The sequence below is a fragment of the Netta rufina genome (assembly GCF_964035555.1).
Source record: "Netta rufina genome assembly, chromosome: 17".
Classification (NCBI taxonomy): Eukaryota; Metazoa; Chordata; class Aves; order Anseriformes; family Anatidae; genus Netta; species Netta rufina.
In genome coordinates this window covers 8,292,937-8,310,847 of record NC_140141.1, presented here as the reverse complement: position 1 = coordinate 8,310,847, position 17,911 = coordinate 8,292,937, and the positions used below count along the sequence as shown (strand labels likewise).

Below are 17,911 nucleotides of genomic sequence, written 5' to 3'. Positions count from 1 at the left end.
TGCTACATGTTTGCTGAGAGGAAAGTGACTCATTCGGTTGCAGGAGTAGGCAATTGAAATGCACAGCACATCTCTTCATTTAAGGAGGAACCTATTTAATCCCATTGCAATTTTATTTATTTAATAGCAGTGATGGAAGAGATTGCAAGAAGGAAGTCAGAATGTTCCAACGTGCTAGTTGGATGTGGTTTCTTAAAACTAACCCCTTAATCCGAAAGACTTAGTTGCACTACTAAACCCAGAAATATGAGAAAATTGGGTTTTAATGAACTGGATAACAGACCAAAGGAGACCTCCTTGTGCTGAGCTGCTACTCAATAGGAACAGAAACTGCCTTAACATAGCAGCTAGGTTTTGTTTTGTTTTTTAAAAACTTCATCAGTGCAGTCCTTCGTGTTCTCATTTGTCATGTCGTGTTTTAACAAGGTCCTGTCTATTTCACCTTGAACTGTCGTTAAAACACTCACCCCCGTTCCGTAATGGCCAGGAACCTGGAATTGTCCTTGCAGTGTTGGTTTAGGAGTCACTCGCTCCACTTGTGATACTTGATACTTCTAAGACACACGGCAAAAAGGAAGCATCAGCTCCAGCGAATGAGATGGAGGGAGCGCAGTAATCCAGCAGGTACTCAGGATCCCAAAGTAGATTTAACAAGTGGGATCAGCAGCTCTAAACACAGCACTCACCTTTACTTTTGAGATAATGGTTAATAAACCAGTCATGCTGCACAGTCCCTGTTGCACAGAGAGAAGATGCCTGCTGAGATTAAGGTTACAAAGAACTTTCCCACAGTTAAGTAACAGGTGGCTAGGCAAGCACTGACTATGCTGGCATAATGTAAGGGAAAGGGAATGAATCTCCCTTTAGCAAACTGCAAGGGAAGCAATGGTAAACAAGAAACAAGTACATGTAAATGAAAGGCAAGTCACTAGCACTTTATATTAATATAAACTTAGATCAGCAACTTGCCATCAAGATGGATGCTAGATCAATTAACGACAACGGAATAATTTTGCACAGAACAGTGAGAAGTGAGGTTACAGGCAGTGCTGCGTGCACAAGGACTTTATAGCTGTATGCACTTGTCCTACTTAGGATGGTAAATTCCAGATATGCCTCTGCAGCAGGCAAACTCTCTACTCCCTACTCGGCTATAAAAAGCAAGATTGTTTTAACCAAAAGCCAAGAAAGGAAGCGTCTGGGTGCTGCAGCAACAATTCCCTTAGATTGAAAGGGAAAAAGCACACAGCAGGGACAAGCGGAAAGAATGTATCTATAGATATGTACATAAACCACAGTGCTGTAATTTTTGTATGTAGCAGTAATGTAAATAAATGTATGGTTTTTATAAGATACATATTATAAAAATCTATAAAGGCATATTTTTAGTAAAAACAATGCTCTACTTCTTTTGTAAATAGTTCTCTTCAGAATAAAACAGATCATTTATACGAAACCGTCTCAGCTCAAGTCACTGCTTATCCTGCCTAGCTGCAGAACGAAGTCACCTCTTGAACCATTATCTTTAACACCTAGCAGCAGTTCTAGTACCTCATCACCCCAAGAAATTCACTCACACAAAGCATGTGCACACATTCAGAAAAGAACGGTCCAGGAGAAAGACCATTTGAAGCACTCACACCTCCAGCTGCACAGGAAAATAGAAAGGCAACCTCAAGTCTTCACCACCATCCAGCCACTTGTACCCTTTACTGGCCTTTAGGTGGAGGGATATTCAAACTTAAGGCATTCAGAAAAAACACAGGCAACAATGAAGCATGCCCAACTTGACCCAGTTGGGATTCGGACCACCTCTGCCCTGAGGTTTCCTGTCTGCACAGTCGCAGAAGGACAGTGCAGGCAGAAGAAGCATCTTTGCACAGCGAATTTTCATCACGCTTCTTGAGAAGCGAGGACCTGCCTTCAGTAACCTGCTTGTGTGCCAAGCACAGGGAGCGATAAACTGGCAGCAAGCACATGGTGATAGCTGCGTAGCTCCTGTACAGAAACACAAACGTTCAGAAACGCCTGTGAAAGCAAGGAGAGCCTCCAGGTGCTTTGTACACACAGGGTCTGACCCCGGCTGCCTTGGATGAGATGCTTTCAAGCTCTCTCAACACTTTCTGTAGAACAAAGATTCTAGCAAAATCATTTAGCACCTCTCACACAGAAATATGGTTACCAGTTCCAACCTACACTTTGATTCACATTTAAAACTACAATAGCAACCAAACAACCAGGAAAGCGTGAATTTTTGTTTTGCCAATACCCCCTGCCAGAAAGAAAAACCCTCCACATACAGCAGAAGGGCTCGTCCCTGGCTTGCCACCCTCCACCTCCAGATGCTGGACTGCAGAGGAAACAGAGCCTTGAAAAAGATTTGGCAGCTTGTAACCTTTATTTTTAGTTTTTTAAAATTATTTAAAAAGCATAATTAGAAACTTTCATTACAGAAATAATCCTAGCAAACCAGTTAGACATTCCATTGCTCGACATTTAGGAAACTTCACATCAGCACACCACTAGAGATGCAGTCCCCACCCCTTCCAATTGAATAGTCGGTGGCAAGAGCAGATATAACTGCTCCTCTACAGCCAGCACTAGAAAAAAAAAAAAAATCCCACTTCAAGCCAGGAAGCTGGACACCTGGCTTGGCAGAGTTCAAATTGTGGCCACAAAGACCTGGACTCAAAGAGGACCAATCTTTCCACATAAGAGAACACTCCAGGCTTGGGTGCACCATTTCCTCATTTTATTGCATCAATTCCAGTAAATTCAGACATTTTCTTTACTTTTTCTGCCTGTACGAAGTTGCTCCCTCCTAGACCTGCAGACTCGCTACCACAAGGGTCCCGAAGTAATGCAGTTGGGCCCTTAAACCTGGAAGTGGCAACTGCCACAGGACAGCTCCGTTTCAACAGGAAGGCTTTGAGGACTGACAGAGCTCCTTCCCTGTGCACACACCACATCCAACACCAGAAAGCAGACAGGATGGACACCTGGTGCAACTTAAGCCGCCACTTTCCATAGCCGCTCGAGTCTTACAAATATCAGAGCTCACACTAGCATCCCAGCTCAACCTTATTCTTGGGCTACCAATGAAAGATATGTGAAGGAAACAGATGGGTGAAGGCAGCTGGAAATGTACTCCCAGCACCTGAACTGATTAAAAACGTGTTACACATTCATCATTTTCATTATTTTTTTAAAAAAAGGTCCTTAAAGTGATTGATTGTGATGTGATTGTATGATTAGGACTCTTACCACAACCCGTAAAAGCTAAAAAAGAATGTAGGCAAAATAAGTGACTAAATTTTAGCCTCTTCTGGGGGAAGGGGGGGGAAGGGAGAGAGGAGGGCTGATTCAGAGCTCATGGGCATTGGTGAATCACATCCTACCAAACCAAGGCCAGCAATTCCAAAGGGCCTCACACTGACAAATTGAGTACGTCCATCTTTAAGGTCTTAAAGGAAGTCATATCCTCCATGCCTTTTAGTCATTTTAAAGATTCCGTTTAATTATTATTTCAGCAATTATTCAGGTGCTGAGCACGTACATTCAGCCCAGACATTTGATATCTTCGTTACACACACATACTCTCTCCACCTTTAACTATACCTACCCAGGCCGATGAACTGAGCCCTCGCTTTCCCAGAGAAGCCAACAAGGGCCAGGAAAACATTACTGAGCACAGCAAGACCAGTTTGTTTCCAGGGGTGACCCTCCACCACCACATAACCCAAGCAAGCAAGCTTTCCATTTCCTCACATTAAACAGCAGTCCTCCTTTCTACTAGAAGAATCCTGGGAATGATCCTGCAGCAGCTTCCATATTCAGACACCAATCTAGAACAGCTGGATTTATTGTCATACCTTTTCTCACTCAAAAACAGCTTTGCCACCAAAATTCACATTCAAGTTCAGATCTCATTTGTTGACAGGACAATGAGGAGAAGGGGTATTGTGTTTTTTTGGCAGAATCACAAGGTTTTTGTTCTCAAAAGAAATGGACCCTCACTTAGGACCGTGGCAGAACCAAAAGCAGAGGTCAAAGGAGTTTAATTTTGCCTTAAAAAAAAATGTTTTATCCAAGTAAATCCCACTTCTGCAGGTTGGTTTGTTTTTCAGTATCTTGATACAAACTGAAGGAGAGCACAGGTACGGCCGGGCTGCAGCACAAGAAGGTGAAACCCAAGGACGCAGCCACAAACCTGGACCATGGCAAACTGAAATTCAAGGCCCCAGCAGCAGCACCAGCTGCCAGCCCAGGGGCTGGTGAAGTGAAACCCCAGGCTCCAGCAGCAACACCTGCGATCCTGGTACCTAGAAAAACAAAGCCTGAGCCCCAGTAAAAGCCTGGAACTCAAAGTGAAGCCACAGGCCCCAGGGGCACCAGTTGCCAGCCTGGAGCCCAACAGAAAGGAAGCCGGAGGCCCCAGGAAGCAGTTCCTGCCAGCCTGGGGCTGACTCGAATTAAGAACTTTGTACTACTTTAAAAAGGTGAACTCTGCAGTCCATGATTGGTTGACATTAAGAAGGCATAAGCCAAAGCGACAACAGGGAGGCGAGGCTGGTTAAAGCAATATACATTATATACAAACTCTTGGGTTAATTAGTCCACTTGGTAGGCAACGTCCTTTCTTGTCTACAAGGCGCACTGGAATGAGCAGGGGAGGAGAGGGGGGCAAGATTCCATCCGATACCTTCTTGGCACTGAAGTGGTAAGGTGCCAGCGCCTCTTGATAGAAAACATGGAGAGAAAATAATCTTTAAATAACGGCACAAAACTGAGAAAGTCCTCCCAAAGCCTGCCCCAGTGGAATTGCCCGAGTCTAGCTGGAGGGGCTGATCTGTCAGAGCAGAGTCTCTGCAGCAGGGAAAGGGCATTAGCAGCACCGCTTCTTCCTTTTACTGTTCTTCGTTAGCTTCACCACATCATTCTGTTGCTGCTGTTGCTGCTTTGCTAAGTTTTCTTTCTTTGCTCGCAGAACTAGCTCTGTAATGCAATTAAACATCTGCAAGAGAAACAAGCGAGGTCAGACCACCCAATGAACTACAGCTAGCCATTAGGGAGCTGCTTTAAAAGAACAGCATCCACTCTTCTCAACATTTCAGTAACGGTTCAGAGACCTTCCCCAACCCACTACGGGCCAAGTTCAAATCTGGAATCCTCCAGACTCACTTCCAAGCTAAATCAGTGATGCCTCAATCCCCTTTCCCAAACAGGTCAGTTTGGCAGCTGAGGCCTGTAGTGAAGACTGAGCAGTTCTACCTCCTACAAGCATCCCCCCCAGTGAGGAGTCTTTCCTGAGAACATGCCTGATGTGTTAGCCCTGAAAAGCTAGTGAAATGCAATGAGGCCTCCTTCATCTTGCTTCACCACAACCAAAGGTGGTTGGAAGCCTCTTCTTGTCATTTTACCTTCTCACGTGCAATCTGCAATGAAGTATCCTTCTTCCTCAGCAAGGATAATGTCACTCTTACTTTTTCCTCAAACCATTATCTCCACATAGTTCTACACATACTCTGTTCCGCACATTATATTACCTCTTCCACATTAATATTTTCTTTGGCGCTGGTCTCAAACAATTGGATCTCCATCTGCCCAGCGAATTTATAGGCATCTTCTGTTTCTACCACTTTTCGTTCCGGGTCATCGTTTTTATTCCCCACTAGAAAAGGGAAGAAAAAAGTCAGTACAGTACTTCAGAAGGTCATCCCATTAAATAAGATGCTCTAAAGCTCTGATCAGTAACTTACCTAGTATCCGGCAGACATCATCACAATTTTGATTAATTTCATGCAACCACCGTTTTACATTCACAAAAGATTCTGCACTGGTTACATCATAGACAACAATGACCCCATGCGTTCCTCTGTAATACCTACGGAGCAGGACAAGACAACAAGTGTTAACTCAAGTTATGCCTCACTTTCTCAGCTCTTTCTCTCGCACTCAGCTTCCACAAGACTCATAGCGATCCCCAAGTTCAGGCAATCAGGTGCCCTCATTTTCTTTCCAATGGGAGTCGTTTAATTCTTCTATAGCATTTAGGTCACAAGCTGTTCCTCTAAACCTACAGAGTTCCCTGCTCACTTTGCTCATGCAAGCAGGTTTCCAAGTCCAAAGACTGTTGCTGTCTTCCTTGTTTAGGCTGCCAAAACCCTCAAAGATGAGTAACATCTTCCAGCAACGTGAGCAAGAAGTGGTGGTGGCCCCAGCACTGCCGTGTTGTGGACCTACCACTGCACAAGCCACAGAGTCTTTGCAGCAATTCCCTTATCTATGCAAGTTTACTTACAGACTAAAATTTCACAGCAGATCTTCAAATATACGCAACCCTCAGTCACAGTTCTCTGGAGCTCACAAAAATTTCTGTCCTGTTGAACGACTGTGCTCTGATCACACCTTCCTACTCAACAGATCTACTCCATATGCACACTCAGTGCGTTCTGCTACCTTTAGCCATTAAAAATAAGCTTTGCTTCAGTTTATTCCCATTAGTCTTGGACAATCAGCACCTTTAAGAGATAAACAAATCTGATACTCAAGAAAAAAGCTGAATTCAAATTTCAACATCACTTGCATGAAGCTACTGCAGGCAGGCAGTATGTGCACAAGAATGCTACATAAATAAAGCAAGCTCCACCTCTTCAGTTTTCAGCCACACTCACAGGGCTACCAGTTTTTTTCTCTACTGCAAATCAGGCAGCTTTGCCCCCCCAAAAATTTAACAGATACAGATGACAGATGGCCTTTATCAGCAGCCAGGTTTTGTACTTTGAGTAGCTTTATTTTTTTCCCATTCACTACCTCCTCTTTCTTATGATCAATATTAAGATCTCTATATTTTTATGATTAAGATCTGTTATTAAAACAAATGCAAGAATTCAGCATGCCAAACCTGAGGAATTTCCCTTAAATTGTGACAACATTCCTGGAGCTAGATCGCACACACTGCAGCTCCCCTCTGCTGCCCTTCAGACACGTGCTGTGACCACCCTGATTCTCAGACAGTTTATTCCAACTCAGTGAACACGAGTTTCAAATTCAAAACCATTTAATCTAACCAGATGCGCTACTTCTTAGAAGACCTCAGTTTCATCTCACTTCTGCTATTGATGCAGTTGAGTAAGTCCCTGTCTCTTCCTCGCCTTTGGCCTCACCATCCCTCCTTTAACAGAAGGCAGCCACACAATGGCTTTGTAGTGAGCGTCACTGCAGATCAATGCTTCTCAGTGATGTGACACACACCCTCCAGCAGCAGGAGAGCCCACTTCACTTGCTCACCTGGGTGCTTTCAGAAGACAGCCAAGTACTTCTTCCATGCTCTGCTTTACCAGTAATTTGTGCTTGTACATCCATTTGCCTTGGCAAGAACTAACTCAGGAGAGAATTATTTATTCTTGGTAAGAGACCCGGCACTATCAAATATTCTAATCCTTCCTCAATCAGCTCCTTTAACACTTCAAATCTTGCTGCAGCACTGCATTTGTGCTTTACTTCATTACAAGCTCAATTTTATTTTAAAACTTAGGCCCTTTAGAGGAAAAAATATTCCACAACCTGAATCCATACATTGCAAAATCTTCTCCTGACAGCAGCACGTACTGCACAGATTTTGATGAATACTGGTTTATGACTCTCATATCTCTTATTAGTCCTTTAATTCAGCAACTAGGCTGACCTATCACTCCCTAACACTGAGCTTTAGATTTGCAACGAGAAGATTTGGCCTTTGGAGACAAGCCGTGGTTCAGTTACACCAACGCAGAGCCGCTTCGCTCTGCCGTGCTCCCCATAAAACCATCCCCATCAGCAGCGGGCCCACCGGAGCATCCTGCAGCTCCTACCTTGCCCACGCATCCCGGTTTTCTTCTAAGCAACAACATATGATGTCGGGGAGTAGGATAACGCGCCCTGCACATACAGGGTCCCCCTCCTGACACGCTGCCATTTGCTCCTGGAGATGAGGACCGTGGGCTGGACCACGCAGCGCACACCACTACGGCATTCAAAGCTCTGCGGGAGCTGGGAGCTCCTGCCACACAGCAGCAATATTGCCAACCACCGCATCAGAAATATCTTCCTTTGTGCAAGACAGCAACCCCTGACTCCTGCTGAGCTCCTACCAGCACACACTGCTTCTATTTTTGGAAGGGAAAATAGTCTGGCACACTGTTCTAGAAAGGTTGCCAACCCCTCATCTCCACTAAAATGTCATTTTCTCCATTGGCTGACATTACCTTTTAGCAGCCTGCGAGATAAGACCGGCTACCTTTTGTTCTCTAGCTCTTTAGCCTCCTAAAACAGACTTTAAACAAAAAGCTAGCCGTGCTGTTTTCTCACATTTGTTAGGGACAGACTTATGTCCTAGATAACATTTTAGCCTTAACAAGTACAGCAAAGATTCTGCAACCTGAAGTGCAGGACAGTACTGAAAGACCAAAATCTGGTTTATCCTACTCCGCACTTCAGATTTCAGACTGATGCCATGCAGTTGCTTTTATAGGAATGTAGGCTTTGGCGAGCAGAGAACAGATGGGGCTTGTGGCATTCAGGGAGAGGTAGGTGTAAGTTTTATGCTTTTGGCAACCAAGAGGTAGCTGAGGCTTTGACACTAGAGAAAGAAGCTCTAGCTCCTTCCCATCCACATTTCATGGAAGATGGATGCCATAGGAATCAGAGCAGAAGACAACTGAAGTTCTCAAACTCACCCTCCCATTCAAGGACTGAACGACTGATGCTGGCTGTCCTCTGTCAGGGAGGTCTGCCATCTGCCCTACAAACCTCCACAGTCAGGACCTGCTACTGCTCCCACTGATAAACATGTTAAAACAACAGAGCAAACAAGAAGTTATAGAAGAGTTACTCATCTTTGGAGTGCCCAAGAATCCCACTGAGATGAAAGACGATCAGATCTAAGCTATTTCCACATGCGTATATCTTTGGATGCTTGGTAGAAGGCAATAATCCTCTATATGGCTGGAAAAGTTACCTAGACTTTAGCTTTGGTGTGGGAAAGGCTTCAGAATGATAGCAGTAAAGTTGAAATTAGTACAGAAGTAGCCAAGTGGCTCGTTTTACCTATAGAAATATTAAAAACTGCCATGAAAATGTTAGCTACTACTACTGAAATATTAAAACAGAAAGTCTTCAGAACTGGCTAACCAAACCAAACACGTCTTTCAGCCACCCACATCCTACGGTCTCTGAAGGCTACTTTTCTGAGCAGAAGGGAACATTTTGCCTTCCACTGTTGCATTTCCTACAAGATACCAGTAAGAAAGTTCTCAGATTTCCCCTAATAAATGCTTCCCAAGATTAGAAGATCACCAGGTCTGAAGGCAGCTAAGCAGGATTTAGAAGATGGGTCCTACTGATGCCATTGGTTCAGTATGGAACATAAATTCTTTTCTCCAAGAGAAAAAAAAGGTAACTGACCAACTTGAAAGACAGGCCACTGGTTTAATCTAGTATTAATAGTTCACTTGTTTGTAGCACGTTGCCTTGTTTTTCATTCCTCTAGAATTCTAACTGATTCCAAAGAATTCTAATAATCTATTTTCATACTTGTGCTTCCAAGGCACCTGAAAAAATGCATCTGTTGTATAGCCAGAGGTCTGTTTGACTAGTCTTTTGACCATCATATCTGGTTTACAACACAGAGCAATTCCATCCCCTCTGAATGCCTATCCCTCTCTTGAGCATGCCATTCCATATAACTGCATGAAAGGAAGTTCCTCTGCTTTTACTGTTCATCCTGAGCTAACATCTGACAAGCGTTACCTAAACCTTAAACCCTAAACACACAGCCCTGAATCAGAAGAGAGGAGTCCTTATATACACCAGCAAATTACGTACAGGAACTGTCTGTTCATACAGCTCAGGTATTTCTGTTAACACGGCTGAATTCTGGCATGCCACCTCCTCGGTGAATTGAAATCAAACTGCAGTTTGGATGACGTTCCATGCCAACCAAATTACTACAACTTAGCCTCTCCTCCCACTAGGTACCAGTTATCCCAGTATTTCCACATCTAGTAGACAATAAAAACAGCTGCTTTTATGCTCCTCAGTCCACAAATCTAATCTGGTTTGACATTCCTGAGTTCCTGTACAATGCTCCTGATCAAACTGATTTCTTCTCCTTACATTTTATTTTGTTCTTCAGTTCTGTACCTGTGGTCAAGTACAATCAAAACAGTATAACTTTTTAATGTTTCCCAACGTTTTACTACTAACTTCCTTCCACCTCAGCCATTTTGCAACCCCAGCTTTACACTGCAGCACTTCCAACCTATTTCATTATTACCAGGTGGGCTCCAATTTCAGGCTTGCTTGCCAGGCTTGGCTCAACGTGAATCTCAACTCTGCCTTTAACTGAGAAGAGACTTCCTGCCCTGAAATATCACTGAGGTAACACCTTCTTATGTTCTTAACCTCAATCTAAATGGTCACTGTAACAAACACTGCACACCACCCCGCTGACCGTGCACCCACACTCCACTCCACCCATGACGCAGTCAGCGCAGCCCTTTCACAAGCACCAACTCTGTACCTCAGTTTGAGGCTCCCTTGGTACAAGCAAACCAGCTACTGCATTACTTTGCCAAATAAAAGGAGACAAAACCCTTTCTGAAACCAGAACCTTGTTACCTATTGTTTTCACAGGTGGTATGTCCTTTTCCAAAGGCTGCCTTTGGAAAAACAGCAGGGAACGCCGGGCAGGCACGGCCAGCCCACCTAGCAACAAAGGAAGGCCCCCAATGCCATCAGAATTCACGAAGTGTTTTCTTCAACAGGACAAACGCACTCGGGCACTGGCACTTTGCTTGAAGCTGCACAAAATTCAACTCTTTTTTCCTGGCCATGCAAGATTCTGTAGCTGCTTTCCCAGTATTAAGGCAGGAAAACCGGGGCCTTCGCTTCCCCAAGAGCACAAGTTGTACTTGCTCTGGTAAAAAGCCATGCAAAAGAGAGGAACAACTGAGTTCAAATAGGTCATGGCACAAACGCCTCCAATCACTTCAGCTTCTCCATTTGCTGCTGTAATTGAAGGAAAAAAATCCATAAAACACCACCCAAAGTCTGACCTGCAGCTATTCCCACTCACAAAAGGAAGCCTCTTTTCCCGGTGTTCCCCATTCAGCGGCGGATACCGGGGCTTTTTAAACTAGCTGGCATCAGCCCCTCAGCCCCACGAACCAACGCTCATTAACGCAGCTCCGAGTTGTGTCAGGGAATCTGCAAACAGGAAGGGCCGCTGCTGACTCAGCACTAATTGGGGCACCCGGCCTGGCCGGGCCGCACAGCTGATATGCGCCGCGCTGCTGCCTCCCCCTCGCTTCCTGCCGCGCTCCGACGAGAAGTGATGTCACGCACAGGAACCCTACGAGAGGCAGCGGAGCTTTTTCAAGCCAAACACTCGGGAAACAATGGAAGCCATCCAGTAACATCCGTCTAGAAGGGCAGAGGAAAGGGGCGGGGCACAGGTTCGGTTTTGCTGTTTCTAGATGTTCAGGCACGACACAAACACAACCGGTCCCGCTATTTAAACTGCTCAGACATGAAATCAATACGTCAGCTGAAAATGACCCCCCCTCAAACTGGAGCCAGAAGAGAAGTCAGCCACAAAAGACCAAGTGAAACACCTGGGCCTTACAATAATTCATTTTTATTACTATTCTTTTATTTCCTTTGTGTATTAAAGCTCTGCATTCTAAGTATATTTCTCCTTACTCCCCCAGTGCCACGTTGAGCACTCCAGCATTTACTGCACTTGGTTTACAAGCAGACTTTATTCTTAGTTCCCATCGCAGTAGCTCTGGGTGTGGTTTCTTCAGGAACAGGAAAAGCTGCGCACACGCTGTTCAAAAGGACAATGAACATGCAACTGAACTCGGACCAAGGAAAAGGTTAACTTCGTGTGGGTGTCTGCTTCACCAGAATTCAAGACAAAGATGGCCTTTAAATACCTCTGTCCTAAAAGAAAACTAACCAGCGGTTAGCCTATTCTTAGACCTCAGAGCTACTCGTTAGCTATACGACACAAAGGGTTTGTGCCTGCGCTCCTACCGTACATTCGATCAGATGATGACCTTCCTGGGCAGGTTCTCGAGATAAGTTTTCCAGTATACGCAAAAGAGTGAAATAATTACAGTTTGGAAACTAGCAGCAGAGGAATAAGACAAAGCCAGCATGGAAATGCACTGAAGACTGAGGAAATCTGAAGTCCCAGCTTCAAACTTAATGGCAGTAACACCACCCCTGCCTGTTCTCAGTCAGCTGAGAGAAGTCCCACTACGCAGACAGCACGGCTATCGTTAGCTAATTAACTGCACCATTAAAATATCTAAATTACAAGATCCATTCACAAAGCTATATGTCACAAAGCTCAGTTATCCTCACGTTGATGTGATGGTCCGGAAGCGCTCCTGTCCAGCTGTGTCCCAGATCTGTAGCTTCACTTTCTCTCCATTGATCTCCACTGTCCGGATTTTAAAATCCACTCCGATTGTGGTAATGTAGCTGCCTGAAAGGAAAGTGTGGATAAGTGAGGAGCTAAGGCTTCTTTACTTTGCATGGCTCAAAACACACTTCTGAGCCCCATTGGGCAGTAGCTCTCAGGCTGGACAGGGGGACAACTTTCCCCCATCTACTCATCTTTTATCTGCATGTTTTATCTGCAGCAAACAGATTTTTTTTCTAGCCATTAAGTCCCATCTCCCACACCATCCTTAAAAGTTAAGACACTGCTGAAAAATAAAATTATTCTTCTACTGCACTTGTGGTCAAGGGTAAGCACTCAAGTATCTTAAGACCTGGACGGTAACTGCACAAGTATTCCACATGTGAAAGCTTTGTGACAAAGCTTTGCCTGAAATGCTAATGCAATCGCCTGTTTTGAATACAGTCTGTTCTGTGAGTTTCCTCCCAATAAATTAGTTATGTCACAAATGTAAGTGATTTAGCTACAATATTCAATCAGCCTAAATCCCAAAGGGCTAATGGGGAGTCTGCACGGAACACAGCACAAGCTAAAGAACCTAAGCTATTTCTGGAACCACGTCAGTAGTTAAATGCTGTGGTATTCTCAGTTGTAAGTGAAGATCCAAGGGGATGGCTTAGAGGGGCTTGTACAGAGGGAAGCAGAGTCAGAAACACCTTCCTAGTACTGCCACCAGTTTGTATGTGCTGTGCAACAACTCCTTGCCAACCAGGAGCAGTGGAGCAGACCTTGACCATTTCACTTAGAGAAGTAAACAAAATACTCACCTGAGAAGGTATTATCTGCAAAACGCAACAGCAAACTGCTCTTGCCCACACCTATGACAAATAAAGACATCTTTGAGTACAGTCATCGTGGATATCAGGAAACACAGCAGTACCTTGGCCACTCGCTGCATGCTTTAACTCTAACCAGAACCTTTCTCAGCTGCTGACTCGGTACCACCACCCCGAGCAGTCACCTCAGTGCTCTTCCTGAAGATTTCATCAAGAGCCCAGCGGCACACTGCGGTCACTCCGGGACTTGGTATGCTTCCTGGAGCAACACAGGATTGTCTTCTTTATTTTTTTTTTGTCCCCTCCTTTTCCAGCCCTCAGCAAACTCCAGCTCATTTCTGCAGCCTGCGACTCATTCTAAGAGGTCTCAGGGCAGTAAGGACTGAACACAAAGCTGGGTACGTCCCGCTGATGTGCTCAGAGCACTGCCCTCAGCCTTCCCGTTGAATTCCACTCGCACATCAGCTTGCACCACTGCCCACCTCCCATCCATCTGCGCCGTGCTGAACTGCAGTGGAATTTGGACTACTTAGACAATCAGACTAGGGTTTGGTTTTACAAAGCTTACGTTATCATGGCCACAGTTTAACCGAAACCTAAACCAAACAGAGGAGCTGTTTGTTCTAGAGCATCCAAAATCGGCTTGCTCTACACCCAACAGGAGGGACGCACACCTTGCTGAAGCTGTGCCTTCTGCCGGAACGTTCCATGAAACAAATGTATTCGTTTAAGTGCTTCAAGGAGCACTGCATCCATGCTTCCCTTAATCAATTGTTTGCACCCAGAACACACCCTCCTGCGTGGAAGCACTTCTCATAGGTCTTGGAACACAAATCATGGGAAGCTTGTCCCTACACACCCAACTGAGGGAACTGGGGGATCAGAATGCCTCAAAGTTGTTATCTCTATATCACATCTCTGTTGTTGCTGTCCCTTCCTCTTCTCTCCACCTCCTCCCCCTCCAAAAAAAAAAAAGACCTGCTACAGCACGAAGAGGAAATTCAAGCTCACCAGGGTGATTATCTACTAAATCTTTGCAGGTAGAAGTTATTTAAGCTACTTATTTTGATGATGTATAACTTACAAATTCTTCTTAACAGAAGAATGTTTAAAGGTACAAGTAAAAGGCTACACAGACCTCCAGTAGTTCTTGGCTGTCTGCATCTGAAGACAGCTACCAGCAAAAATGTAAACCAACTCCCACTAAAATCAGCACGATACCCATAAAACAGATCTCACTTGCAAGGAGTTCAAGTCTCCAAACACTCAGAAGCCAGACTCATTTCACATCGAGTATTAGGGGAAAAGAAAGAACCATTAAATAAACCACAGAGCTACAGCGTGCGTACAACGAACACACCTCAACTCAAAAAAGGCAGCAGAGCAGCTCCCAAAACTGGACAGAGCGCTGTTTATTTAGCAAGAGGCAAACCCACGCACAATGCCAGTCAGCTAAAAATAAGGAAAAAAAAAGGAAATGTCTTCAGCAGGTACTCTGCTTTTTGATCAAACAGCCGTGGCCCCCAGCTCAATAGAAAGCCAGCAGATGCTGCAACCCGCAGACCTGTCAGACCGCAGCACTCGCTCAGCCAGCCGGCCTCAGGCTGCCCTGCAGAGCAGAACTGCCCGGGCTGCACAGGACCATGGCCCCGTCAGGCCAACCACCACTGCACCAGCACCATCCTGCCCCCAGCACCCGGCTGCCTGCTCAGCAGGAGGAGCCCCTGAGCCCTGGAACACGCTCCAGGTGACGGCGGTGTCACTAAGCTGCCTCTGACCCGCACCGTGCGAGTCGAGAGAAACCAGACTCTTTATCATACTCCACTTCCTACACAGAGTTATTTGAAGATCTGAAGGGAGAAGGCTAGCAGGGCTCACAGCGCGTTCCAGGCAGCAAAGCGAAACAGAACGAGGAAGGCCTACTGACCGGGCAAAATGAAAGATAAAAGCAAATTTCCGTGCCCTTCCAGTTTCTAAACCCACATCTTGCCAAACGGTGAAAGGAAATCAAAAAGCACGAGGAAATCGAAGCAGCACATACAAGGCACAGATCATCTGTCTTATTTTTAAACATTCGGCACAGCGGAGATAACCAGCAGCTTCTCAAGATGACCTGTTCTAAAAACACACAAACCTACTGCTCTCGAACGTATTTGCATATGGGGAAAGCAGATGAAACAATCACCCAGCCCTATCAGTCCACTTCCTATCACAAGGCTTCTCTAAACATCAATAAACAAGGCAAGCAAGCTGTTTTGTGGAAGCAGGGACAAAGCCTTCCTGGTGGGGTAAACAAAAACAAAAACAAAAAAGAAAATCAATACCCCAGCTAACTAGTGAGATTTAATTACAACAACAGAGAAGCGCAGGCAAGCAGACAAATCTCACAGCACTTCCCTCCTCTCACTGGATAACAGCGTGGGGATGTTGCTCAAGACAACTCGGCTGAAAAAATTAATTTAATTGTTCAAAACAAGGAGAAGTCTCCCTAAGAGTTTTCACCATCCTGTTTATCTTGCCTGAACAGTTTTGAAACTCATCAGCAAGCAACAGAGCTACTGCTTTGCTCAGAACGCAGCATTTGGTTTTAATAATCTGCAGGCTCCCAAAAGTGCCTAGGGTTTTAAGCTGCTCTGAAGCTCGCGTTCTGTTTTCCCTCTTCCTTTTAGACTTGTCTTTTAGGCAGCCTGTTCCTTCTTGCTGGCACACAGCAGAAGAGGACAGAATACCTTCACATACAGCAAAAGCTTCTGGAGGTGACAAGTGCCAAGATCGAGCAGCATTCCACTTTCACCCGAGAGCCATGCCTCGCTGCATGCCGGGACCTGCTGCCTCACGGACCACACCTCTACGAAAAGATGAGGGTGGATGCCATCTACTCCAGTTTATGGAAATTTAACTGTAAGCTGCTGGAGTGTTACCAAGGCAGAGCTGGACTGGGGTAGGAATCGTCCCTGTCCCGCTTCTTATGTACCTAGGCTAGGCTGCAGACCCGGGCTGAGCTCGCACGCCAGCCCTCCAGAAGTTTCTGAAACTGCTGCAGGAGCACTCCGGGTTTATTTGCAGGCTGTGTACCTGCCCCTTCTCCACAGCTGGCCTAGGGGCAAGCACCTAGCCCACAACTACAAACACGCACAGCCACTAGCTTGGCGAGGATTTAAGAAATAAGTAAAAAAAATTACAACCTGCAGAGGGGAGACCTCAGGCTGGGGCTGGGTTAAGGGGTGCTGTGGGGAGCAGGGCGCCCAGCCCCCAGCCCTGCCCGATCTGTGTGTGCCCAGCCCCCAGCCCCCCCCCGAGATTCCCCCCCTCTACCGCTATCCCCCCACACCCCCCATTTTTACCTTTTCCCCCTTTTTTCCCTCCCCACCCCTCCCTTCACCACACCCCCCGGCAAGGCCCAGCCGGGCCGCGCCCCCCCCTCAGGCCTCATCTCCGCCCCCCCTCAGCGCGCTCCCCTCAGGGTGGGGGGGTCCCGGCGCCGCTCCCCTCCCCTCCCCCCACCCCTCCCCGGGGGCCGCCTCACGGCCCCGCCGCGCCCCCCCCAGGCCCCGAGGGGCGGCCCAACCCCAGGCGCGGGCCCGGCCGAGCCCTCACCGCTGTCGCCGATGATGAGCAGCTTGAAGAGGTGGTCGTAGTCCCGGGCCATGGCCGGGGGCGGCGGGCGGGAGGCGGGGGGGGGGGGAACCGGAGCTGGGGGGGGGCGGCGGCGGCGGCCCCGGGCCCACTTCCCGACCTGCGGCCGGAACTGACAGCCGCGCTGCTGCACTGCGCATGCGCCGCGCCGCCGGGGCGGGGAGGGTGTGGGGGGAGAGGCGCGCACGGAGCATGCGCACAGCGCGCCCGGTGCTGGGTGTGGGGGGGGTCCGCGCCCGCCGCTCCCCTCAGGCGGCCGCCATGATGGCGGCTGGGCGCTGAGGGGAGGAGAGGGGTGGGGGTGTGCGTGGGGTGGGTGTGAGGGTTACACAGAGGTGCTGGCTGGTTTTGGGGTATGAAGGGGGCAGCTGTGCCTGCATCACCTCACACTGCCGTGTTTCAGAGTGCACTAAAGGGTGTTACACTTCCAGAGGTGTCCCACCTCCACAGGGATTTCCCTTCTCCAGAGGGATTTCCCTTCTCCAGAGGTGTCCCACTTCCCAAAGCAATACCCATTTCCATAGGTGTCTCACCCCCACAGGGATCTCCTTTCTCCAGAGGGATTTCCTACATCCAGAGGTGTCCCACCTCCACAGGGATTTCCCTTCTCCAGAGGTGTCCCACTTCCACCAGTGTCCCGCTTCCAGAGGGGTTTCCCTTTTCCAGAGGAATTTCCCACTTCCAGGGGGGGGTTGTGCATGGCTCAGTTCTTGCTGCCATCACACAGGGGCTGGCTGCACACACCGTATAAAGCTGTGACCCCTTCTAGGTGGAGACACAGCACAGGAAAAGCTCTGTTTGTCTCTTTGGATCCTTTCCTACCAAAAACATCTGTTCTTGTTGGCAATCAAACTCCTTGACAATGCAGTGTTTTGGCTTACATACCTCATTTATTCAGGATTTCATTTTTCTTCACATTTTTAAGGCTTAAAAATAACAAAGGCAATGTGCTAGTCATTGCATCTATCTTCAAAGTAATTATGTCACC

At 46.8% G+C, this 17,911-nt stretch overlaps 1 protein-coding gene across 1 annotated transcript; it reads right to left on the bottom strand.

Annotated features, from left to right (window-relative positions):
• Nucleotides 1-2,388: 2,388 nt before the first annotated feature.
• On the bottom strand, nt 2,389-16,979 carry RAB35 (RAB35, member RAS oncogene family). Its single transcript, XM_084297026.1, has 6 exons — nt 16,885-16,979; nt 13,279-13,329; nt 12,412-12,535; nt 5,760-5,884; nt 5,547-5,671; nt 2,389-5,014 (listed from the first exon to the last, which is right to left on the bottom strand). Exons 1-6 carry the CDS (start codon nt 16,934-16,936, stop codon nt 4,886-4,888), a joined length of 606 nt encoding a protein of 201 aa, XP_084153152.1. The 5' UTR covers nt 16,937-16,979; the 3' UTR covers nt 2,389-4,885.
• Between the last annotated feature and the right edge of the window lie 932 nt (nt 16,980-17,911).